Source organism: Athene cunicularia, assembly GCF_003259725.1.
Source record: "Athene cunicularia isolate RWA chromosome Z unlocalized genomic scaffold, athCun1 chrZ_part3, whole genome shotgun sequence".
Lineage (NCBI taxonomy): Eukaryota > Metazoa > Chordata > Aves > Strigiformes > Strigidae > Athene > Athene cunicularia.
In genome coordinates, this window is record NW_020799144.1 from 6,778,520 (window position 1) to 6,798,870 (window position 20,351).

A 20,351-nucleotide genomic window follows, 5' to 3' on the forward strand; every position below is an offset into this window, starting at 1 on the left:
AGATATTTGCAGTTGTGGAATCAAACATGGAATTTTCTCACCTGATCCTAGTAGCCTTTTGTTACACAAGCAGTGTGGTGCTGTTCTGTCTTCCACATTCAGTCACTGCAGCTTGCACACCTTGACTATGTCTTGATCATGTCTTGTAACCCTTCTGTTTGAAGGTCTCTTGTGTGAGGAAGACATAAATGAATGTAGCTCCAGTCCATGTTTGAATGGAGCCCACTGTGTTGATGGCAAGAATGGTTACCACTGCACATGTGCAAAAGGGTTCACAGGTACACATTTTTCTGTTTAAGTCGGCACTCAGTCTTTCTGACCAAAAATTATGTCTTCCTACCCCATCCAAAGTATTTCAGCCTCATTGCTATGTATTACATATATTATATATTGATACAGATGTACTAGATTCCTTAGGTCCATGTAATCTCTCAGAGTTACAGGGACTCTGTGTAAGCATGACTTCAAAAGAATTTACTAAGTGATCAGTTTTCTGCTGCAAATTTTCCCATGAACTTACTATGTGATGTTGAGGAAAGAGTAGGGTCATTCACACAGGTGCAAATTGTTATTTTTTATTTTACTTTTTTTTAAAAAAAAAAAAAAAAGTAGACAAGATGGCCTATATTAAAACTACTCATCCTCATACTCGGCTTCCTACTGCTTTCATAGACCAGTTAGTCATATCTGTTGATTATGATGTTGCCAAAGAGCTCCACTGTAAAATTGCACGCAGTTTCTTCATTCTTTGGTGCTTTTAACATAGGGCCTCTTTCAGAGCAGAAATCCCAGAGTCATGTGTTTCTGGCTTTCTTTTTTCTGCTTAGAGTTAAGGTCCAGCTAAATGTCTTTTGCACCAGCTTTTTATTAGTTGCTCAGAGTAGTTTCTCAGGTGATTTCCTTATTCAGCCCAAATTACTTGCATGATGGGCAATATCCTGTTAAATTCCACATGTTTTGCTGAGTGTTGATTTCTGCAACTGCAAAGGTTGTTCCTCTAATTCTTCTATGACCACTTAACCTCATTTAAGGGGGTAAATCCCAGACCTGCATCTCTAGCTTGGTGTTTGCTGTTTCCCAGAAGATAGGCAAAAGTCCTTGAAAAAACAAAGATGGGTTAGTAATCTTCCTTCTCAGGTTAATTCAAAGCCAAGTTGTGACTTTGTTCTTTTCTTCTCAGGTTCTCACTGTGAAATGGAGATCAATGAATGCCTTTCAAACCCATGTCTTAATAGGGCTATTTGTGAAGATAGAGTTGGCAGTTTCTTCTGCAAGTGTCTCCCAGGTTTTACTGGTATCTTGTGTGAAAGAAACATTGATGAGTGTCTCAGCAGACCCTGTAGGAACGGAGCTACATGCAGAGATGGTATCAACAGCTTCAGGTGAAAAACAGATTATTAATGTCATACAGTGTGAAAAGTCAGACATGTTGTGGTGCTTCATCTTTCTTAGGTTTCAGCAAGGCATTTGGAAGCTTGATCCAATATAAATTATTCCTTTATGGACCCTAAAGGTGATTTTAAAATGCAAGAAAATGAATTGCAGTGTCCTCACTCTTAAAAAATTCTAAGGTAGACAGCAAAGAAAACTTGCAGAGTTTGAAGTATAAGCATGGTTTTAATAAAGATCTTCCAAAAGAAATCCATTTCATGAAGCTTCAAGGGCTTGTCTTGCTTTCCAGTAGAAGAATAGGTGATGATCAGTTACATACCTGATAGTATTACGTTTCTACAGCTCGGAAGACAGGGTAGCTGTACATATTGAGAATATAGAGATTAAAATACAAACACCAATGGAATCTTCCAAATACTTATTTTTATGCTTTAGAGTATCTGAACTCAGACCAGAAGTTACAAATACCAATAGCAGTGCCATATCCTAGGTCACTGTAGAGATCTGGCCTCACAGCCAGGATTCTTTGTTGTGACAGCAGCCACCTTTGAAGTGTGCTTCTCTTTTCCTCTGTAGGTGTCTGTGTGTGACAGGGTACACAGGACTAAACTGTGAAGTGAACATCAATGACTGCGATTCCAGTCCCTGCTTAAACCAAGCCACCTGTGTGGATGCCTTGAACTCGTACGTTTGTAAATGTCCCCCTGGCTTTACAGGCAGCAGGTGTGAAACAGGTACACAGGACTAAGTGTCAGAAAAAGGTGCCTTGATACCTTTCTGTCTCTGGGCAGGATTTGCACTGGCTGGGATGGTTTCATACAGCTTCCCCAGAAAGCAGCTAGGGTGGTGGGACTCCTGCAAGGCTGAGTGGAGCTTATGTGACTGCAGTATTAATAAGTGCAATTGCAGACAAATAGCAGCATGTGTGCTGTGTCTTATTTATATTCATTTCTCTTTTCTAAGGCACAGTTCTATCTTTTTAATGCCCAGTAGGTCTTTTCTCTGTATATCTGAGTTATTTAGTTCTTTCTGTTTTCTGTATTTCATGTAGGGCTTTGCATCACAGGGTTAGAGATTAGTGTGTGGTAGCCTCAGCTTCAGAAGTCCTAAAGGCATCAAGTTCCATATGGGCAAAAGGGCATCAAGTTCCCTATGATCGGACAAAATGAGTCATACCTAATGCAATTTCCTGGATGACGCTGAAGTTATGCCACACAATCATGAAGCTCAAATCAGTTTGCCTTTTAGCCACTCCATGAAAATTATAAAGAGTGATATCAGGAGCTAGTGAATCTTTAAACAGAAGCTGAAGAAGCCATGTTGATTATGGAGAGACTGTAGAGGACATACAGGTCATTTAGACATACCATCCTATGTCAGAGTTTAATAACACCCAACTTTCAGGAGAGCTCCACTTGATACATTTACATTCACCATCCTTGAAAGCATGTCACTCTGCATTGAAGAACAGTACAGGAGTGCTCTTCCATACCAGTGCAGTGTATTTCACTAAGGCCAGAACATAAAAAATCTTGGTAGGGTTGGTTTTTTGTTTAATTTTGACTCTAGTGAATAAAATGGAACAAGCTGATCATACCTCTTTGGGCTGTTGGGTGGCAGATGGATATACCATTTGATTGACAGATGATTGAAAAGCAAGGTTCATGTTCATACTTTGTTAGATAATCAGCTTCTTTTCCAGTTGTTTGTCTTCAAGCCCTGTGTGTTTTCTAGCCTTGCAAGGTTCTGTATGCTAGCTGATGTTAGACTGCTGTACATTCTTTCTACCTCTGATCAATTTAAAGTGGGTAATTTTTGTAGATGGGCTGTGTTCCATTTTACTGCATTTACTTAGATTCCATTTGATTCGATTTCTGGGTATTCAGAAATTTAGCTCTGAAAACTTTTTGTCTTTGTTGCAGAACAGTCCTCTGGTTTCAATCTTGATTTTGAAGTCTCTGGTATCTATGGCTACGTCATGCTTGATGGTGTTTTCCCATCTCTTGGTGACATCACCTGTACATTCTGGATGAAATCCAGTGACACCACAAATTATGGGACTCCCATTTCTTACGCAGTGGAGAATGGAAGTGATAATGCCTTTCTTCTGACTGATTACAATGGGTAAATCACAGTTCTGCTTTTCTGTAGCTGTGAGAGATGATGTCATTTAACGGATGTCTTGAATTAATAAGGAGAGCATAGACCAGAAGTCTGAATATCAGCTTTGCCTACTTTGGGGGAGAAAAATCTGTATCTAAACTCTGTAGCTGGAGTTGTCTCATAGTTTTGTTTCTCTCCTTGCTTGGTTTCCTTCACTTTTTGCCAAATAAAAGAGTAATGGCAAAAAAAGCAATTAAAACTGCTATCTTTTTGTCTGGACTACATTTACATCATATTTAAACAATACATTGCAACAGTGATGGGATAAAATGGAGCTCAGCACTCAAGAGTACTTGTAGTGTGACTCCAAAAGCAGGGATGGACCCAAGGGGCAAATTTAAGAATCCACTATGCAGGCATGACTTGAGTCTTCATATTTTGGTACAAAAGCACATGACTTACTACACTACACATTGCTTTGCATGTGATAACCATGATAACTTCCCAAGTTCTCTGAGACATTATCTTGTATGATGATCTTTCAAGAGAGATTATTTTCTCTGATGTAGACACAGTTAATTAATTTGGCAAATAACATTTCTTTAAGTCATGTGGGACAGGCCATGCTTTTGAAGTTGTTGCAGGCAACTGAATCTTCATCTTCTTTCCACACAGCTGGGTTCTTTATGTAAATGGCAAAGAGAGAATCACAGACTGTCCTTCAGTGAACGATGGTAATTGGCATCACATTGCAGTCACATGGACATGCACAGATGGGGCATGGAAAGTGTACATTGATGGAAAACTGTCTGATGGAGGCAGCGGGCTCTCTGTTGGCTCAAAAATCCCTGGTATGCTTTATTTATATTACACCAGATCTGTTGTCTTCGTTCTATTTTTTTCTGCAGAATTTGCTTGGCCTGCAAGGAAGTGTGTATTTTGGTGATTTTAATGTGTTTTCACATTTTCAACATTTATGTAGGGCTCACGTTTGCTATTTTTGTTCATGAGGACAGTTCCCTCACTCAGCCTCGCTGAAGACAAAGTGCACATTTCTAGGGTAAACTAGCAGGTAACTTGTTTTGTGGGTGACAGAGGTTTAGTCCACAAAGGAGCCTATGCTGAGCTGATCTTGAATGGTTTTGTGAGAATAGGTTTCTCACACAACAGACTTAAATTTAACTGCCATTTCCCTTACAAATGGGCACTCAGAGTTGAAAGTCTTAGCCCTCTCCTTTCAGACATCTTTTTAAAGTTATGTTTGCATTTTTTCCTAACAAGGCTATTTCATTGTTCCATGTGATCAACAATCTTTCCAGTAATATCAGAAGATGTGAAAATAAATACCTTCAGCACTGAAGAGCTATCAAAGGCGTGACACTAGATTGCTGCAAAGAGATTTGGTTTTGATCATGTTTTCTTATACCACCATCTGAATTTACATAAAGTTTCAAAAGACTATCATATTAAAATAAAATAATGAAGCATTTTAGTCTGTGTACCTTATGCTTGCCCCTGTCTTTCCCAATTACATTGGAGTTATATCCAGAGGCAGGACCTAAGGAAGTGTGCAGTCTCCATTACTTTTTGCCCTGGTCCACACAACCTGGGACATACAAAATGCATGTCCCCATCATGTGTGCTACTGGTCAAAGAGAGGAAATTAACTTGTGTGGCATGTCAGAACATTGACTGTCTAATCATCTATGTGTTTCTGAGGGTTTAGAATCAAATTTGTTCTGTCTGACTTTCTAAGCTTTTGTTTAAATCAGGAAGTGTGTTGTAAAATAGGCCCCACCTGCTCAAAACTGCATTTTGCACTGCTCTGTAATATGCTTCAAATGCTGAGCTAGAAGTGGTCTCTTAGAGCAAATACCATTCCTGAAGCAGCCATGTAAAGTTTCTGCTCTCATCAGCATGAGTTTAGTATTAATGCCTATTTGAGAGTCAATTCCAAATTGTTATGCTCACTTACCTCAGTCTAGCATAAGGCTTTCCAGAGGTTTGCTGAGAGAATTTGTTGAAGGTGGCTGGGCTCCTGCACTACAAAGTGCAGTCTTAGTTACATAGGATAGCAAAAGTTTTGTTTTGCTTAGTTTTTAATCTTCCTGTGGGGATCCCTGCTGTAAGGCTTTGTTTCCTATCTCTGTTCTAATTCTTGAGTTTAGGTGGTGGTGCACTGGTACTGGGTCAAGAGCAAGATCAGAAGGGAGAAGGTTTCAATCCAGCTGAATCTTTTGTGGGCTCCATCAGCCAGCTCAACATCTGGGACCATGTCCTGTCTCCACAGCAGGTAAGCACAGGGCTATGAGCGTAGGATGAACTTTTGAAAAGGCATTCCAGGTTAGCATATTGATTAGACCACAGATGTCAGTGGGGACCAGATGAAGCTTTGGCTTAGGGTAATAAGCTTAGCGTAGTAAGTAGAGTAGCTTTATGGAAAACTAGGTGTACTAGAATCAACCTTCTATTTTGACTGTGCCTTTCTGTTCTATGTAGCTTTGAAAGAGAAATGAAGATATACACAAAAGCTAGCAGTCCCATTAGAAAAGAAAACGCAGTTAAACAAGCTAAGGTTCTCTTGTCCTGCTCTGTGAAGGCACTAGTAAAACTTCAAAGGAGAGGCATCAGAATTCTGTCAGTGCATTAGACACTAGGAAAAATCTGAGCTGTGTAGTCCCAGGAAAAGTCGGAATGGGCAGCATGGCTATTAGGCTACTTTCATTCAGGTACCAAAAATAAAGGTTTGACACTAAACTTTCACATCAAAATATGTCTGCAGGTACAGTGATCCCTCCACTTCTCTGGGAGACAAGCTTCAGTGCTCAGTTATCAGAGTGGATTTTTTTTTTTCATTTTTATCTAGTTGGGACATCTCACTTCCTTTTATGACTACTGTTTCTGTCTCTCACCATGCACTGCTGTGAACAGCCTGACTATATACTTGATTACCTCTGCATAGGTACCGGGGGCTGCTGTTAGGTATCGCCAAAGCTGTATGTGCTCCAGGCTGAACCAACCTTAGTCCAACAGCCTCTCCTCACAGGCCAAATGCTCCAGCACATCACCTTTTTGATGTCCCTCCCCAAACTTGCTCCAGCTTGTCAATGCTTTTCTTGTACTGAGGAGCCCCAAATGGAATGCAATACTCCAGATGTCGTCTAATAAGCTGAGAAGAGAGAATAATCCCTTCCTCGGTTTTCTGGTTGTGACCCTATTCTCACAGCCTAGGATACTGTTGGTCCTCATTATTGCCAGAGTGCACAGCTGGTGGATACTCAGCTGACTCCTTGCCAGAGTCCCTAGGTTCTTTACAACAGAGCTGCTTCCTCTCCTGGATTTCCCCAGCGTCCATCATTCAAAGGTTTTTCCTTTCCATTTGTTCCTGTGGAATTTCTTGAGGACTGTGTTGGCCCATTCCTCCAGTCTGTCAAGGTGCCTATGGATGCAGCTCTGTCCTTGAGCATACTGACTAGGCCTCCAGGTTTGATATCAACTGCAAACCCAATGACAGAGTTCTCCATCACCATTTCCTGGTCATTAGTATTTCAGTCCTGAAGGTTGGAAATGATAAAACTGTTGGTAACTCTTAAACAGCAGCATTTCTTGGGGGAAGGGTCTTAGGGTTAAAAGGTTTTGCCCCACTTCTGATGGGTTTTTATCACTGTTTGTTGTTTATGATACAAATAAGTAATAAAATTAACAGAAAATAGAAGTAAAGCAGAGTCTTTTTTTCCAGCGTCCAAATGTCTCATCTGCTTCTTTCTCCATTTCTTTACTACTTTGGCATTTTGCTAGGTTCACAACTTTCCAGCAGTCTGCTAGTGTTCTTGGCTTTTGGGGTCACCAGTTGTTGAATTGCCAAGTCAAATCCTCAGGCTTTTGTTTACTAGCAGTTTTGAAAATGATAAGTATACATGTGATTTTACAGGACACACTGGTGAAGAGGTTAAGTGTGATTTTCTGAGTCATTCTCAGTAGTCACCTGTCTTTAATGATAGGCTTGATTAAATTGCCATTTGCTTCAAATGAATTACAGTTAGGACAAGGAAGAAAATCCTGCTCTTCATTTATGGTATCCATATTACTCATCTGAAAAGATAGTTGTGAGACCAAACAAGGAGCTGAGCTAAGTAAGCTTCCTATAAAATTTTCAACTCATTCATTTCAGACCTTGGGATAGTAAATTACTATCATTATCTTTTATCTTTTGTAGCTGGAACTACTCAGTAAGTCTTGCCTTTCTATTATCAGCCACAAAGGAAAGCAGGATGACAGAATGTGTTGCCCAGTGAATAACATAAAGGTGAAGCCCACTCCTTAAGATTCTTCTTTGTGTACTTTAGCTGCTTATCCACCTGCACATTAATTTTGTATGGGTAAACCAACAGTCTGGTTGTTCTGTTGCTGAGTACACTGCAGTAGAAATATGAGTTGTCATCATGGGACTATGAGGTCCTTTCTGGCCCTCCATTCTCCATCATATGGCTTGGAAGGGCTGATTCCCAGACTTGCCTTTCCCACACTGGAAGTTTTTCCCTGCAGATTTCTTGCAGTTTTTTTGCAGCCCTTGGCCGAAGCAGTTCCATCATCACGTCCCATTGAAGTGAGATCTTTGACGTGGCGTCAGAATAAACAGAGTGGGTTACTCTTCTTCAGCTAAGGTGACTAGGATAGAGTCTGATCTGCCTCGCTGGAGTTCAGTGTAGAGGAAATGTGAGAACTAGTCTGAGTTTTGTGGTGTACCTTCCTTGCTCACAAAGACAGACAGTATAGCACATTGTTCTGGGTAGTTGATTTCGTCCACTGGAGACTTGAAAGAAGCCAGTCACCCTCCTGAGAAAGGCAGTTTCCCAACTGTTTGGCGTGAACTAGTCATGCCTGTGCTTTCTACCCAGCTAGCTGTGCCCTGAAGCCATGCTGTAGTGTTGTATGGGTATGCTGGCTGTGCTGAGATGTACGTAGCCCACTGGGTGGCTCATCTTTGCTGCTCTTAATGCGTTTTTTCATTGTGCTGAAGGAAACATTTCTTTCTCCCTGCCAGGGAATTACTGGAATGACCCTCTAGCACAGAGAACCCAAAGAATAGGAAGTAGTCTCAGTAGCCTAATTACTAATACGTTCTCTTAATTACATAACCATCTTTTCTCCATAGACCACTTCTCTCTCTGATATTTTAATTGAAAAGGAAATTATTAATTATCCCTTTACTGTGAATTTATCCTTCTCAAGGCACATATGTTTTTTTCAGCAGTTGCATGGCTGAGATATGATGGTGTCTGCCCTGATAGGGAGAAACATAACGGGGTGTACTGTGGCAATATACACCTTAGTCCCAGTCACCTTCTGAGACTGTTTCCTTTCTGTTCCTGGAGTTATAATGAACAGAGGCAATGCAGAGTGAATACAAAGCCCTGGTCTTTCATTTGCAGGTTTAAAACACTTCCATGTAAATTTCCAGAAATTTCCCTGAGCACCCAGTGGGACTAGATGGCCTTCCTTTTTATAAATGTTGGGGTTGGGACATCTGAGCTTCTTCCAAGGGATCACTATGCAATATTCATGTGACATGCCATAATTAAGAGTCTGTTTGCATATTCTCACTATTGTATGTAATTTCCACTGGTGTCTGAATAGCTTAAAAGTGCTGTGCCATCTGGAGCTGTAGACCCCAAGTTCCATCTATTGGTTGCTAGATAGAAATATAATAATGCTACTATGTTTAATGCATTCTCAGAGTCACAGTGAAGAAGTAGAAGTATTTTTACCTTATTGAAATAATACTATTTTACATTAAAATATAATACTAAAACAGCTTAAGGATTCTGATTGGCATTTCAGTTTCTTGTAGTAAGAAATGCAGAAGAAACCCCTAGTGTGCCATTAAAGGAGTTATGTTTTAAATGGAAAACTTCTCCATCAAAGATTTTTGACCAGATCTGCTCTCAAGATACTAATTCGCTTTTGATCGAACAGTGTGTACCTTTCTTTCTCCTATCCTTAATTGTCCTGTGTAATTCCCGTTTCAGTGCATGGTTAGTTGGGGCCCTGTCCTGCTTTGGCTGAAGTCAGTTCCAATACTGCTGTTAGTATTGGTGTGGGTAGGCCTCACCTGTGGTGTTTTGAAGCGCCTAGTGCATTGAATTCACAAAACTTGTGTCCTAGAATAAACAAATCGCTTTACTAAACTGCTCCTTTTTGTGTTACTGTTCCTTATACATCGTGCAGTGCTAGCAGAGTTCGCAGAATGCAGATCTTCAACACTAGATTCCTTTTGTCTCCTATTTGACATTTTTTCTGCAAATACATCAGGTTTTCTCATTGGTTGCATACTCATACCTGTCTTTTTCTGTGACATAAAAGAAAAAATTTCTTTCACAATAACAAATGCAATTGTATTTCAAGAACTATGTTTTATACTTTGCTTGTATCCCTTTAGATACTGCCTCAGTACATGCTTGTCCACAGCTAGGTAACTTTATGAATACAAAATAATAAGTAGTTCAATCAGAAGCCTCTTGTTCTAGAAAGGATGAACATTGCTTAGTCAATGATTTGTTCTAGTGTGGCATGTGGACATGGAAGGAATTTTTTTTTTTACATTATTTTCCTATGTGATCCTTAAACAGCACCTAATCAACTGTTTTAAATCCATAGGTAAAATCTCTGGCTACATCCTGTCCAGAAGAACTCCAAAAAGGAAATGTACTAGCCTGGCCAGATTTCCTGTCAGGAGTTGTTGGAAGAGTGAAGATAGATTACAAGAGTATATTTTGTGCTGGTTAGAACTTTATTTCCTAGAACCCTTTTCTTCTGAAGAATATTTTTTATGAGGTCAAATACGCTAGCTTGCAGCCTTTGCCCTACTAACCTTGGATAAATTATTTTGATAATTTGACAGAACGCTCAGTCTTTCATTCCTTAAATTCCAGGGTTTTGTAACAAAAGTTCATTGGAATCTCTGTCAGAGATTTATTGCTTCCTGAATTGAGATGGGGAAAGAGTGAAGATGGTGTTGGCTCAGAAAGAAGTTTTTCTTGTCTTTTATTCTAAAAATAATTGGATAGTATTAAAATACCTACAATCTCCTCACTTCTTTTCCTACAGATTCCTTTTCTGATGTTATATGTTGATGATTCCCAAAACCCTTTGAACGCAAGCAGGGTGTAGCATACATGACACTTCCCAAAGCTTTCTCCTGGATAAACTTACACAGGATCAATCAATCAGATAACAAATTTATTTGTTTCAGCACATAGCTGTATATCTTACTGAATGCATATATTTTGTCCACAGACTGTCCATCTTTGCAAGGATCCATACCACATCTGCGGGCCTCTTCTGCTGATTTAAAGCCAGGGTCAAAAGTGAGCCTTTCCTGTGACCCAGGCTTCCAGATAGTGGGAAACTCTGTTCAGCACTGCCTTAACCTGGGACAGTGGACACGGCCATTTCCCCGCTGTGAAAGTGAGTTGTTTTAGTGGGCTGGCAGGAATAGGCTGTGGCTGGCTTTTATCTCGACCCTGTCACTATTGATGGCCTGTTTATTCCTGCAGCTATGATGTGCTTGAATCCATCCATGTTACAGCATATACATATATGCTTAAAATTAAACTCACGTTTTACTGAGCAGGGACTACATCATGATCAGATTCTGCTAACTTTTTCAGTCAGTTTCTAATGCCCATGGCAGAAATTAATCTCTCTGGATCATCAATCTGATACTCCAGACTTTTGTCCCCAGTGGCACCAGGAGTGTGGAAGATGCACAAAAAATGCTGGAACATCTCTGTGATTTTTAAATGTCATTAAGAGTGTCTGGCTTGAAGTAAAAGCCTTGGCACTAGTGTTACAGAGTAATTTCTTTAGAGGCAGCAGATATTTCTGTCAGGGCTTAGAAGTGCTCCAAGACTTACATGATTACTTCTAATAAACTGGGCTCTATACATTCACATTCTTTGATTCCTGTTTTCCTGTTCCTGCCTTCTCCCTTCCTTTGGTTCTGTTCTGCTGTGGCTGCACATGTGACTGCAGGTGGAGATGTTTTTTGGAGATGACTATATTTTTCATTTCAGCAGAATAGTAAACTATTTCCAGATGTAGGTAGTGCATGATCCCAAAATTGATCAGTAGTTTAGGGAAATTGATCAAATTTTTTTAAAAGATAGTTTGATCTAGATATTATGGAATTTTCATGTCTTCCTCTTTATTTAGTTTTTATGGCATAAATCCAGGATCTGTCCCCTTTTCTGCCTAAAGGATAGCATGAATGTAAGGGTTTACCCAAAACCAAGTCCTGCTGGGCAGAGCAGTTCACTGGCAGAAACACCTTTGCTCTTCCTTGGTGTGTTATCAGTGACAAGCCACCAGAATCCCCTTAGTGTTGTCATCTGATTTCTCTGTATTGGGCCGGGCAGGTTTACCTGCTGAACACAGAGCTCAGATGGAACAGGGTTGACCTGCCACAAACATGCTGAGTGAATGAGGGCCAGACTCACCCACTGGCCTTTCTCAGGCTGTTCACAAGTAACTGATGAATGAAAGCAAGTTGAAGAAATGTTTCCTACATAAGGAACTGCAGGGTTTATAGCAGCAGGTGTGGTACAGAAAAGGTTCTTCTGAACTGAATCAGGCTCATTGTAATCATTGCCTTCACCCACCAGCATTCTTTTCCTGCTACCATAGACCCTCAAAACCACAGGTCCCCATCCTCTGACAGCCTGTTTTTGTAGAGGCTCTTCAGTTCTATCTCTCTACAGCAAGTACTTGGTTTTCATTACCACAGACTCTATAAACACTTCACAGTTTCTTATTGTGTGATCCTTGCACACAGCTGGGGAGCAAGGAGTTGCTACAATCCATGTAGTTATAAAGATGAGCTGTGTAGCTATTGGAATTTCTTGACTGAAGATGCATGGAAACAGCTCTGCTAGAATAAATAGCTTACAGCAGGCAAGTACAGTGATGCCTTCTGCTGGCACAGCTGGGATCAGAAGGGCTTATTTACTATAGTCAAAGTCTGATGCCCAAGGTCATGTGTGAGGTCAGTTCCAGTCTCCATCATTCATGCAGTCACTGGTCTCAGACCAGTACTGTAACCTTTTAGCAGTAATCTGGTAGCTAGTTTTGCAGTGTTCAAACCCAGTAACATTGTTTTTCAGTGAAGGAGAGTAATGGGAACCTCCATGGAGGCAAACTTACTTCTCCTTTTTCCTTAAAACTCACCAAGCATCATTGATTATCAGGGGAAGCATCCTGTGACTGAAGGTCACTGCTCAGATCTTAGTCACAGATGTCTTCTCCAGAGCTAGCAGAGTAGCAGGAGCTGAAGAGTCCTGCTCAGTCTCTGACTGACAAGCGCCCCCAAAACAAGACCCTCCACTGGACCCAGAATCAATTAGCTACCTCAGAAAAGGTCAGGGTCCTCTTGCAGATGCGATTCCACAGTTACAGAGAAAAAAATCTCTGGTGGTGACTCTCATGTGGAATTATTCTGAAGTTGATCTGAGTCTGCTCTGCTGATGTCTGTGCACTCTTTTCACTCATGTTGCAGGAATCAGCTGTGGAGTGCCGCCACCTTTAGAAAATGGGTTTTATTCAGCTGAAGACTTTTTTGCTGGCAGTACCGTTACCTACCACTGCAACAATGGCTACTACTTGTTGGGCGACTCCAGGATGTTGTGTCTGGACAATGGGAGCTGGAACAGCATATCACCGTCTTGCCTTGGTGAGATGTGCTATACATGTGTCAGCATGGGCTGCCGATCTTGCACTTCTCTGTCTTTGGGTTTGGGTGGGATTTTATTCCGCAGTTGTGAAGGCTGACCAGAGTCTCAGAAATCACACTCCAAAATATTTACATTTCTGAAATAACATGATCAGCATTACCTGAAACCAAAACTGCATTCTGGCACCTTTCTCTGTCAGTCCTTTCGTGTGCCCCACCCCCTATACTATACTATAATAAGCCTGCATTGCACTCCCAGCATCTCTCTTTTCAGGTTCATTTAGTCGTGATTTAGCACTCTGCTTCTAACCTGCATATTTCCCTGTGCTTCAGCATGCTGTCAGTGTCCCATACTATCTGACCAGGTTCTTTTAGATGTTCCACATATGGAGGTTGTAATGTTTAATATCAAATGTACTTACTTGAAGATAGTTGATGCTCACAGGATTTCTGATCTAGCAGAGTGATATAAAATAGACGGCATAGCACAGTACAAATAAATGCAAGTTACACTTGGCAAAATAATAGCAAGTTCAATCACAATACCAATGTGTCCCATTACCAGTCTCTACAGTATGCTTACCATCATGACTCTGGGCCTCCCCAGTAGCTGGGAATGAATATGTGAGTTAAAGCCAGGACAAGTCCATCACTAGTTTTCTGGGTTTTATACTCTGTGTTGGCCTGAGGAATGTATTCAGTTTCACCCCATGCTGATTTAGCTAACAAACAGGGGAGAAGCATTTACACCATCAGTTGATCCACTCAACTCTTGATAGCTGTTTACCTAAAAGAGAGGCCACCTTCCTGTCCCATTGTGTTGATTCAGCTTCTTTGAAACAACACTGGTTAGCTACACCCCACATTACTCCCTGAGAGTCATGGGTAAATCACCTTTGCCCATTTCCTCTGAGCCTTCTTCATCATGGAGGTTCACTGGTCTGTCACACACACCTGTCAGCCAGGAGCTACAGCATTAAGAGTGCACTTAGGGCCACAGGTTCACATAGTTTCCACACCACAACTACTTCTGATCAGCTGGATCTGATGTACCAGATGCAGCTGCAGGAGTTGAGACAGACCAGCATTTTACTGCATACACAGGACTGGATATGACGGTTCTTGTAGGGCCATGTATCCAACAGATCGGAGCTGCAATCCACTAGCTAGTAGCACTTAGATTGCTGCTGCCTTAGTCAAGTCATGCCTAACATGAGAGTTGCAGGGTAACAACCTGGCAAGATTTGTGTTTGATTAGACTCTTTATGTTGTTATGGCACATAAGTTTTTCAGTCAAGATGAGCAAAAGAAAAGCCAACAGTCTTTTACTTTTGTCAAAATTAACTTCAGAGTAGGATCCATCTGGTTTCATAGCATCCTGTCTACCAGGACTCCTTCACAACCTCCAGACCATCCAGTCCTTGTTCCTCTCTGCTTTTTTCCTTTGCACATTATACAAAGGCCTAAAAGATGAGCAGTCTCAGAGCAGAAGCTGCAAGGCTGTCCAAGTAGTTTGATGTCTGCAGTAGGAAGCATGACGTTGAGAAGGCACCTTCCAGCTTGCCTTGTCTCTCATGAAGCAGAGCAGACTAATAGGAAAATGAAAATAAGAGTGTCTTTGGCACCCTGACCCACCTTTAACTTTCTGATTCACGCTCCAGGCAGGTGCTAACAAAGCCTGGTACAGCTGGTCACTGGGGCATCCATTCTTTTTGTTGTGTTATGGTTAGTGTCCTTCCACTCTTCCTTACTTTATAAGACACTAAAGGAGGAGCAGTCATTCCAGTTCTGCCATGGTAGCACTTTGCATTCTCCTGATGCTTGTGTAATTGGCAACTGTTTTGATTTTAATGTGCATGTCAGAAAGAAACTTCTTTTTATTTTTCTAGAACATTGTTACGTCTTTTCATGCTGGCCAGACTTATGCAGCAATGAAGAATAAACACACCAATTCAGTAAATTTTGTTGCTTTTTTAACCAAGTTGGGTTTTTGCCCTGAAATGAGCAAAGAACTGCAGCTATATGTCTGCATGGTATACCTAGTTCAACAGCTATCCTGTAGCAGGGCTTTTAAATAAATAATTGTTCTCTTTCTCTCTAACAGTCTGGTTTATGTAAAGAATAATCCCTGATGCCAGCATTTTTCAATTAGATACTTTGACCCTCTGCAATTTATGACTCATTGTTTACATACCAAGAACGCTTCTCTACAGTTAGGATTTGAAAGCTGATATGAAGTATTCTGGAGTAAGGGATTTTTTTTTAATTTTTTTTTTAATGTACAATACCAAGCCACATGGAGCATAAATCTTCAATTGGCATTTCTAGGCACTACTATTGTATAAACAGTTAATTATAGTAATTAATATATTTATAACTCATTTTAAGTTTTCTAGCATCTGCAGGCACTTCTCATTCCTAGACCAATATAATTCTCTTCAGCAAAGATGGGGCTCTAATTATATTTTATGTTCAGAGTGTTTACCCTCCTGGCTAAGTTTTCCCATCTTCTGGTGAAAAGTGAGATACAGATTTCCCAAGGAAGTGTTTAATGCAGAAGTCCTCCCTCATAGGGTCTGTCCATACTATTAGTAACAGCACATGTTACTATTGCGTTGTTCTTTTACTACTGTAAATCAGTACATCTGTACTGATTCTGTTCTTTTACTGCTTGGAAACTAGATACTTCTTATGGAAATATTGACTGAAGGTAAATAAGATTTGTCTCTGATTTTCTCACATTTCACAATACTGTATAGTAAATTACATAGAAACCATAAACATTAATTTAAATACTACATATTTTTACTAGTGCATCAAAAATGTAATTGAAGTAAATGATTTTCAATTATACTAATTAAAGCGATTCCTCTTGACAGTTAGTGAGACAGAATTTAAAGCAGATGCTTGTTACAAATAACACCCTAGAGACATCTTTTTTGTGTTTCTCTTTTGTAGATGTTGATGAATGCGCTGTTGGATCAGACTGTGATGAACATGCGTCTTGTCTCAACACCAATGGATCCTATGTTTGCACTTGCATCCCTCCTTACACAGGAGATGGTAAAAAATGCACAGGTATGGGACAGAAAAACAGCAGGCTAGCCTTTCCAAGGTTCTGTATAGGCCAGTATGTTGCCTCCCACTGTGGAAGACAGTTGACAGTAATTGATGTATAGGAAGGGACAGGGCAGGCTCGCTGTCATCTCCAGGCCACTTTGGCCTGAATGAGGCTGTGATGAAGTGTCTTGAGAACTCACCTCTCCCTGTGGAGACAGCTGTCCTTGAGATTCTGCTCCAAGACTTACACACATGCAAAATCTTCTTGCACATGCAACACATGTGCTGAAGACATGGAAAGGCCACATGCTGCAATGTGTGACTTCTCAGAGCAGAGCTGCACAGTGAAGAAATATTTGAATACAGACAGACATCTGCCTGAATACAAGCATTGAACTGCCTGTGGAACATTAAGCAGGGTAACTTTGCATGAAGATGACAAGACAGTAGCATAGGTTGGGATAAAAAGTACCTGAGCTGATTTCATGTCCAAGGCTTGACATGCTGGAATGAGCTTTCCCTCACAGAGGGAAAAATGACTACAAGATGTGTTTGCTTCTGACAACAAATGCAAACTCAGCTATAGAGGGCTCTTCCATATCAAGATTAATTTTCTTGCAGGAGTCTTCAGTGCCTGTGACTTACATACGGAACAGAGAAAAGCTAGTAAGGCTGTAAACTACTTATGAGCATTTTCTAATGTAGGAAAAAAGCTTCCAAGTAGGAAGCTTTGACTTCCTACTTTCAGAAAATTCCCAAGGCTATCTCCTGCAACTTGTTTATAAAACCTGGTACTTAGTTATGGTACTGTTAATTTCTCTCTTCCTCCTCAGAACCAGTGAAGTGCCGTAATCCAGGAAGTCCAGAGCATGGTCATTTATATGGGGACACTTACAGTGTTGGCAGTGAAGTGACGTTTTCCTGTGAAGAAGGGTTTCAGCTGACAGGAGTGGCTAAACTTACATGCATGGAGTCTGGAGAGTGGAGCTTCCCAATACCATATTGTGAAGGTGTGGTTCCTAGGGAGAATGCTGATTTTAATGTGTGTTGTTAGAGAGGTGGAAGGGAGAAAGTAGTAATGTAGAGCCTTTAGAGACCACAGCAGCTATTGAAACCCTGTCTTAGCAGATCTGGGGCTCAGTGTTGAATTTTCTGTTGTCTTAAGAGATGAAGGCACCAACTGAAGCTTGCTTCCAACATTTGTCATATTCATAATAGTACTCTTTTATGGAGATTTTGTGAAGTGTCAAAGGTTCAGGCTCATCTCATTTTAATGCAAGTGTTAAAAGTGTCTTTCTTCTTCACTCAGCCTCCCATTGTCAAGGAACTTATGGGAACTTAATATCTTAAAGATCATTAACTGTGTTTCAGTGGATAAAAAGCAGCCAGAAAGGACAGCCTGGTGCATGTATATATATGGCATAATTGCAGGAATTGTTTCTTTAGAAAACAAGAACTAATAAGGTGAAGCAACAGGGTAAGGTGAAGGCGTGACAAAAACAATGTCAAAAAAACACTTACTTTGTCCATAGGGAGGGGTGAATATGGAGTCCTCTTGACAGTCAAGCATGTTGTCCATAGAATAGTTCCAACTACCTATTTCCAGTTAATCCAATTTCTTAGTAAGGTGAAGTCAGATAGAGCCCTTAATGTCAGTTATACCTTAGTCAAGAAACCAGTGTTACCTAGGGTTTTACACCTCTTCAAACCTATATAGAGAAAACAAAGCAAATCCTGATTTTCACTTCTTTTTTATTTGTGTTGTATCAACCTCTCTTGTGATCCTGTCTTTTTAAAGCTATATCCTGTGGTGGTCCAGTTATTCCAGAGAACAGTGCCATTTTGGGCTCAAATTTTACATACCACAATAAGGTGGTGTACAGGTAGGAATTCAGTACGTTTGAAGTGCTATGTTAATAATTGATTGAGAAGCTGGCAAAAAATGAGAGTATGGCTGAATTGAGAGAGTGGTTGAAATGAAGTAGATGAGCAAGATGAGATTAAAGTAGTGGAAAGACATTTGGTTATGGCAGAACTGAATGTTTACTCCAGTACTACCTCTCTTTGCCCTGCTGAGAAAGATGGTGTGTGCAGGTGTGGATGAAGAAGGATGGCTGATACATTGTGCATAAAAGGTTCTGTGTTTGATCACACTTCTTTTTCTTCTAACTCAGATGCAATGATGGATACAAATTGGTGGGTGAAAAGGAAATTCTGTGCCTTGCTAGTGGCATTTGGAATCATCCTCCTCCTTCCTGTGAAATGGTGACTTGTCCTACCCCACAGAATATCAGCAATGGAAAATACACACTCACTGGCACAACCTACCTTTCCTCTGTATCGTACACCTGTGACAATGGATACAGGTAAATGCAGGAATGTTCCTGAGCCAAATGAAGGCAGCATACTAGCTAGAAGGTCTAACTTATGTCTGAAAGAGACAAAGCTGGGGTCATTACTCTGAAAGATAAAAATACTGAAATAGAATTTAAAAAGGCTTCTTTATATCTTGAAGGTTCTTTCTGTGTTTCATCCTAAAATGGAGCAGTTGAAGGTCATTCAAGATTTGCTGTATATATCTATGCAGTGCTTTCATTTTACCATCAAAGTCAAAGACATACTTTGAATATTTAGAAAAATAGTTGTCTTTATTTTTGAAAGTTTTCATTTGTCTTTAAAGATATATCACACTTCTACAGCTTTAGCATATACACAATATTATTTTTGTCATTGTTTTACAATTGGCTTTGGTGGAAGAACCTTGTGAAAGTTAGTAATTTACTCCATGAACAATTTGTAGTAGTTACTTATTCTAGGTTTTATTCTGGTTTATGTTTGTAAGCAATTGTACTGGAAACATATTTTTAATATACTGCAACTAAAAGTTAATACAGTAATGCTATATCCAAGGATATGGCTTTAAGTGCAGGTTTCTGCCTCTCCTGATATCTGCTAGTACCTCTAGCAGATTTACTCTGACATAAGCAATCTTAATGGACCTGCTTAGGTCTGCATGTTTACTGTATTTTCCTGCTGCAAACATTCGCTGTCCAGGTGCAGGCAGGTAGGTGATGTGTGCTTGTCTGGTGAATGTTTTAATCGTGTCAGTACAAATGGATACCTCAGCTGCAGTCCAGTGTAGAGTTAAGTCATAGATCCAGTGTGTGGGCTTATCTATACCCCGCTAAACCAGGCAGTATTTTTACAAGTGTCAGTGCGGTTTTGACCATGGACTTAGGACATAGCCAACAAATACCACATCAGTTGCAACTCTTTCCCTTTAACTGTCTAGCATAACTTGGTGAGAGAAACCCTCTCTGCTGTGGTTACCACTCAGGGGAAGCCCTCACAGAAGTACCCCTCTTATGCATTATTTCTGGACCTAGGTGTGGACCCAGTCTCTTCCTTCAAGCACCTCTTATGTGCTTTTTCTCTTAAAAATACTTCCACAAGTAAGCAGAGCCCACTGCCCTGACAGGGGCCTGTGGCATATCTGTAAGGGCTTTACAGGTCAATGTTGTTCTCTTCCATTAACCCCTGAGCTCATTTCAGTCAACAGAACATGGGAGTCTAATACTTCTTGAGACTAAATTGTAAGGAATCAGACACACATGTGTAGGGCTCTCAGATGACATGGAACCTACTGGGAATCCATAGCCAGCTGACATAGCAGCTGGAGGCCAGGGGGTTTGCCCACTGCATCTCAGGGTGGTGTTGAATACCTCTGTTTAGACAACTTTGTCACACTTTTTGTACCGATGCATTGCTGGAAACCGAAAAACACCATCAACTTCAAATGTATGTGGCCATTCACTCAAGCAAAATGCTTTACCTTCTGAAGGAACTGAATGCCTTTCTGTAAGCAAACCTTAACTGGAGCATTTCCTTCAGTTTTCTGAGTGAAGATAGTGTTTAAGTCATTGAGTGAATCAGGTCTCAGACTGAGGCCTAGTTGTAAGTCTCAAGATTGGTGTGATGTTGATGGCATATCAGTAAATCTTTAAGCTTAAATAAATATTTAAGCGCCCCATAACTTTCTTTTGTGGCTCAAAGATGGGCAAAGCTACAG

The 20,351-nt window shown here is 40.5% G+C and overlaps 1 protein-coding gene across 1 annotated transcript in view; it reads left to right on the forward strand.

Annotated features, from left to right (window-relative positions):
• SVEP1 (sushi, von Willebrand factor type A, EGF and pentraxin domain containing 1) overlaps positions 1-20,351 on the forward strand; it is a 108,601-nt gene that overhangs the window by 54,967 nt on the left and 33,283 nt on the right. The window contains exons 22-34 of the mRNA XM_026866617.1: positions 165-278; positions 1,181-1,382; positions 1,969-2,126; positions 3,315-3,516; positions 4,171-4,346; positions 5,664-5,788; positions 10,153-10,276; positions 10,792-10,962; positions 13,049-13,222; positions 16,181-16,300; positions 17,116-17,292; positions 18,081-18,165; positions 18,457-18,648. Coding sequence (XP_026722418.1) covers positions 165-278; positions 1,181-1,382; positions 1,969-2,126; positions 3,315-3,516; positions 4,171-4,346; positions 5,664-5,788; positions 10,153-10,276; positions 10,792-10,962; positions 13,049-13,222; positions 16,181-16,300; positions 17,116-17,292; positions 18,081-18,165; positions 18,457-18,648 — 2,020 coding nt within the window. The remainder of the gene's footprint in view (positions 1-164; positions 279-1,180; positions 1,383-1,968; positions 2,127-3,314; positions 3,517-4,170; positions 4,347-5,663; positions 5,789-10,152; positions 10,277-10,791; positions 10,963-13,048; positions 13,223-16,180; positions 16,301-17,115; positions 17,293-18,080; positions 18,166-18,456; positions 18,649-20,351) is intronic.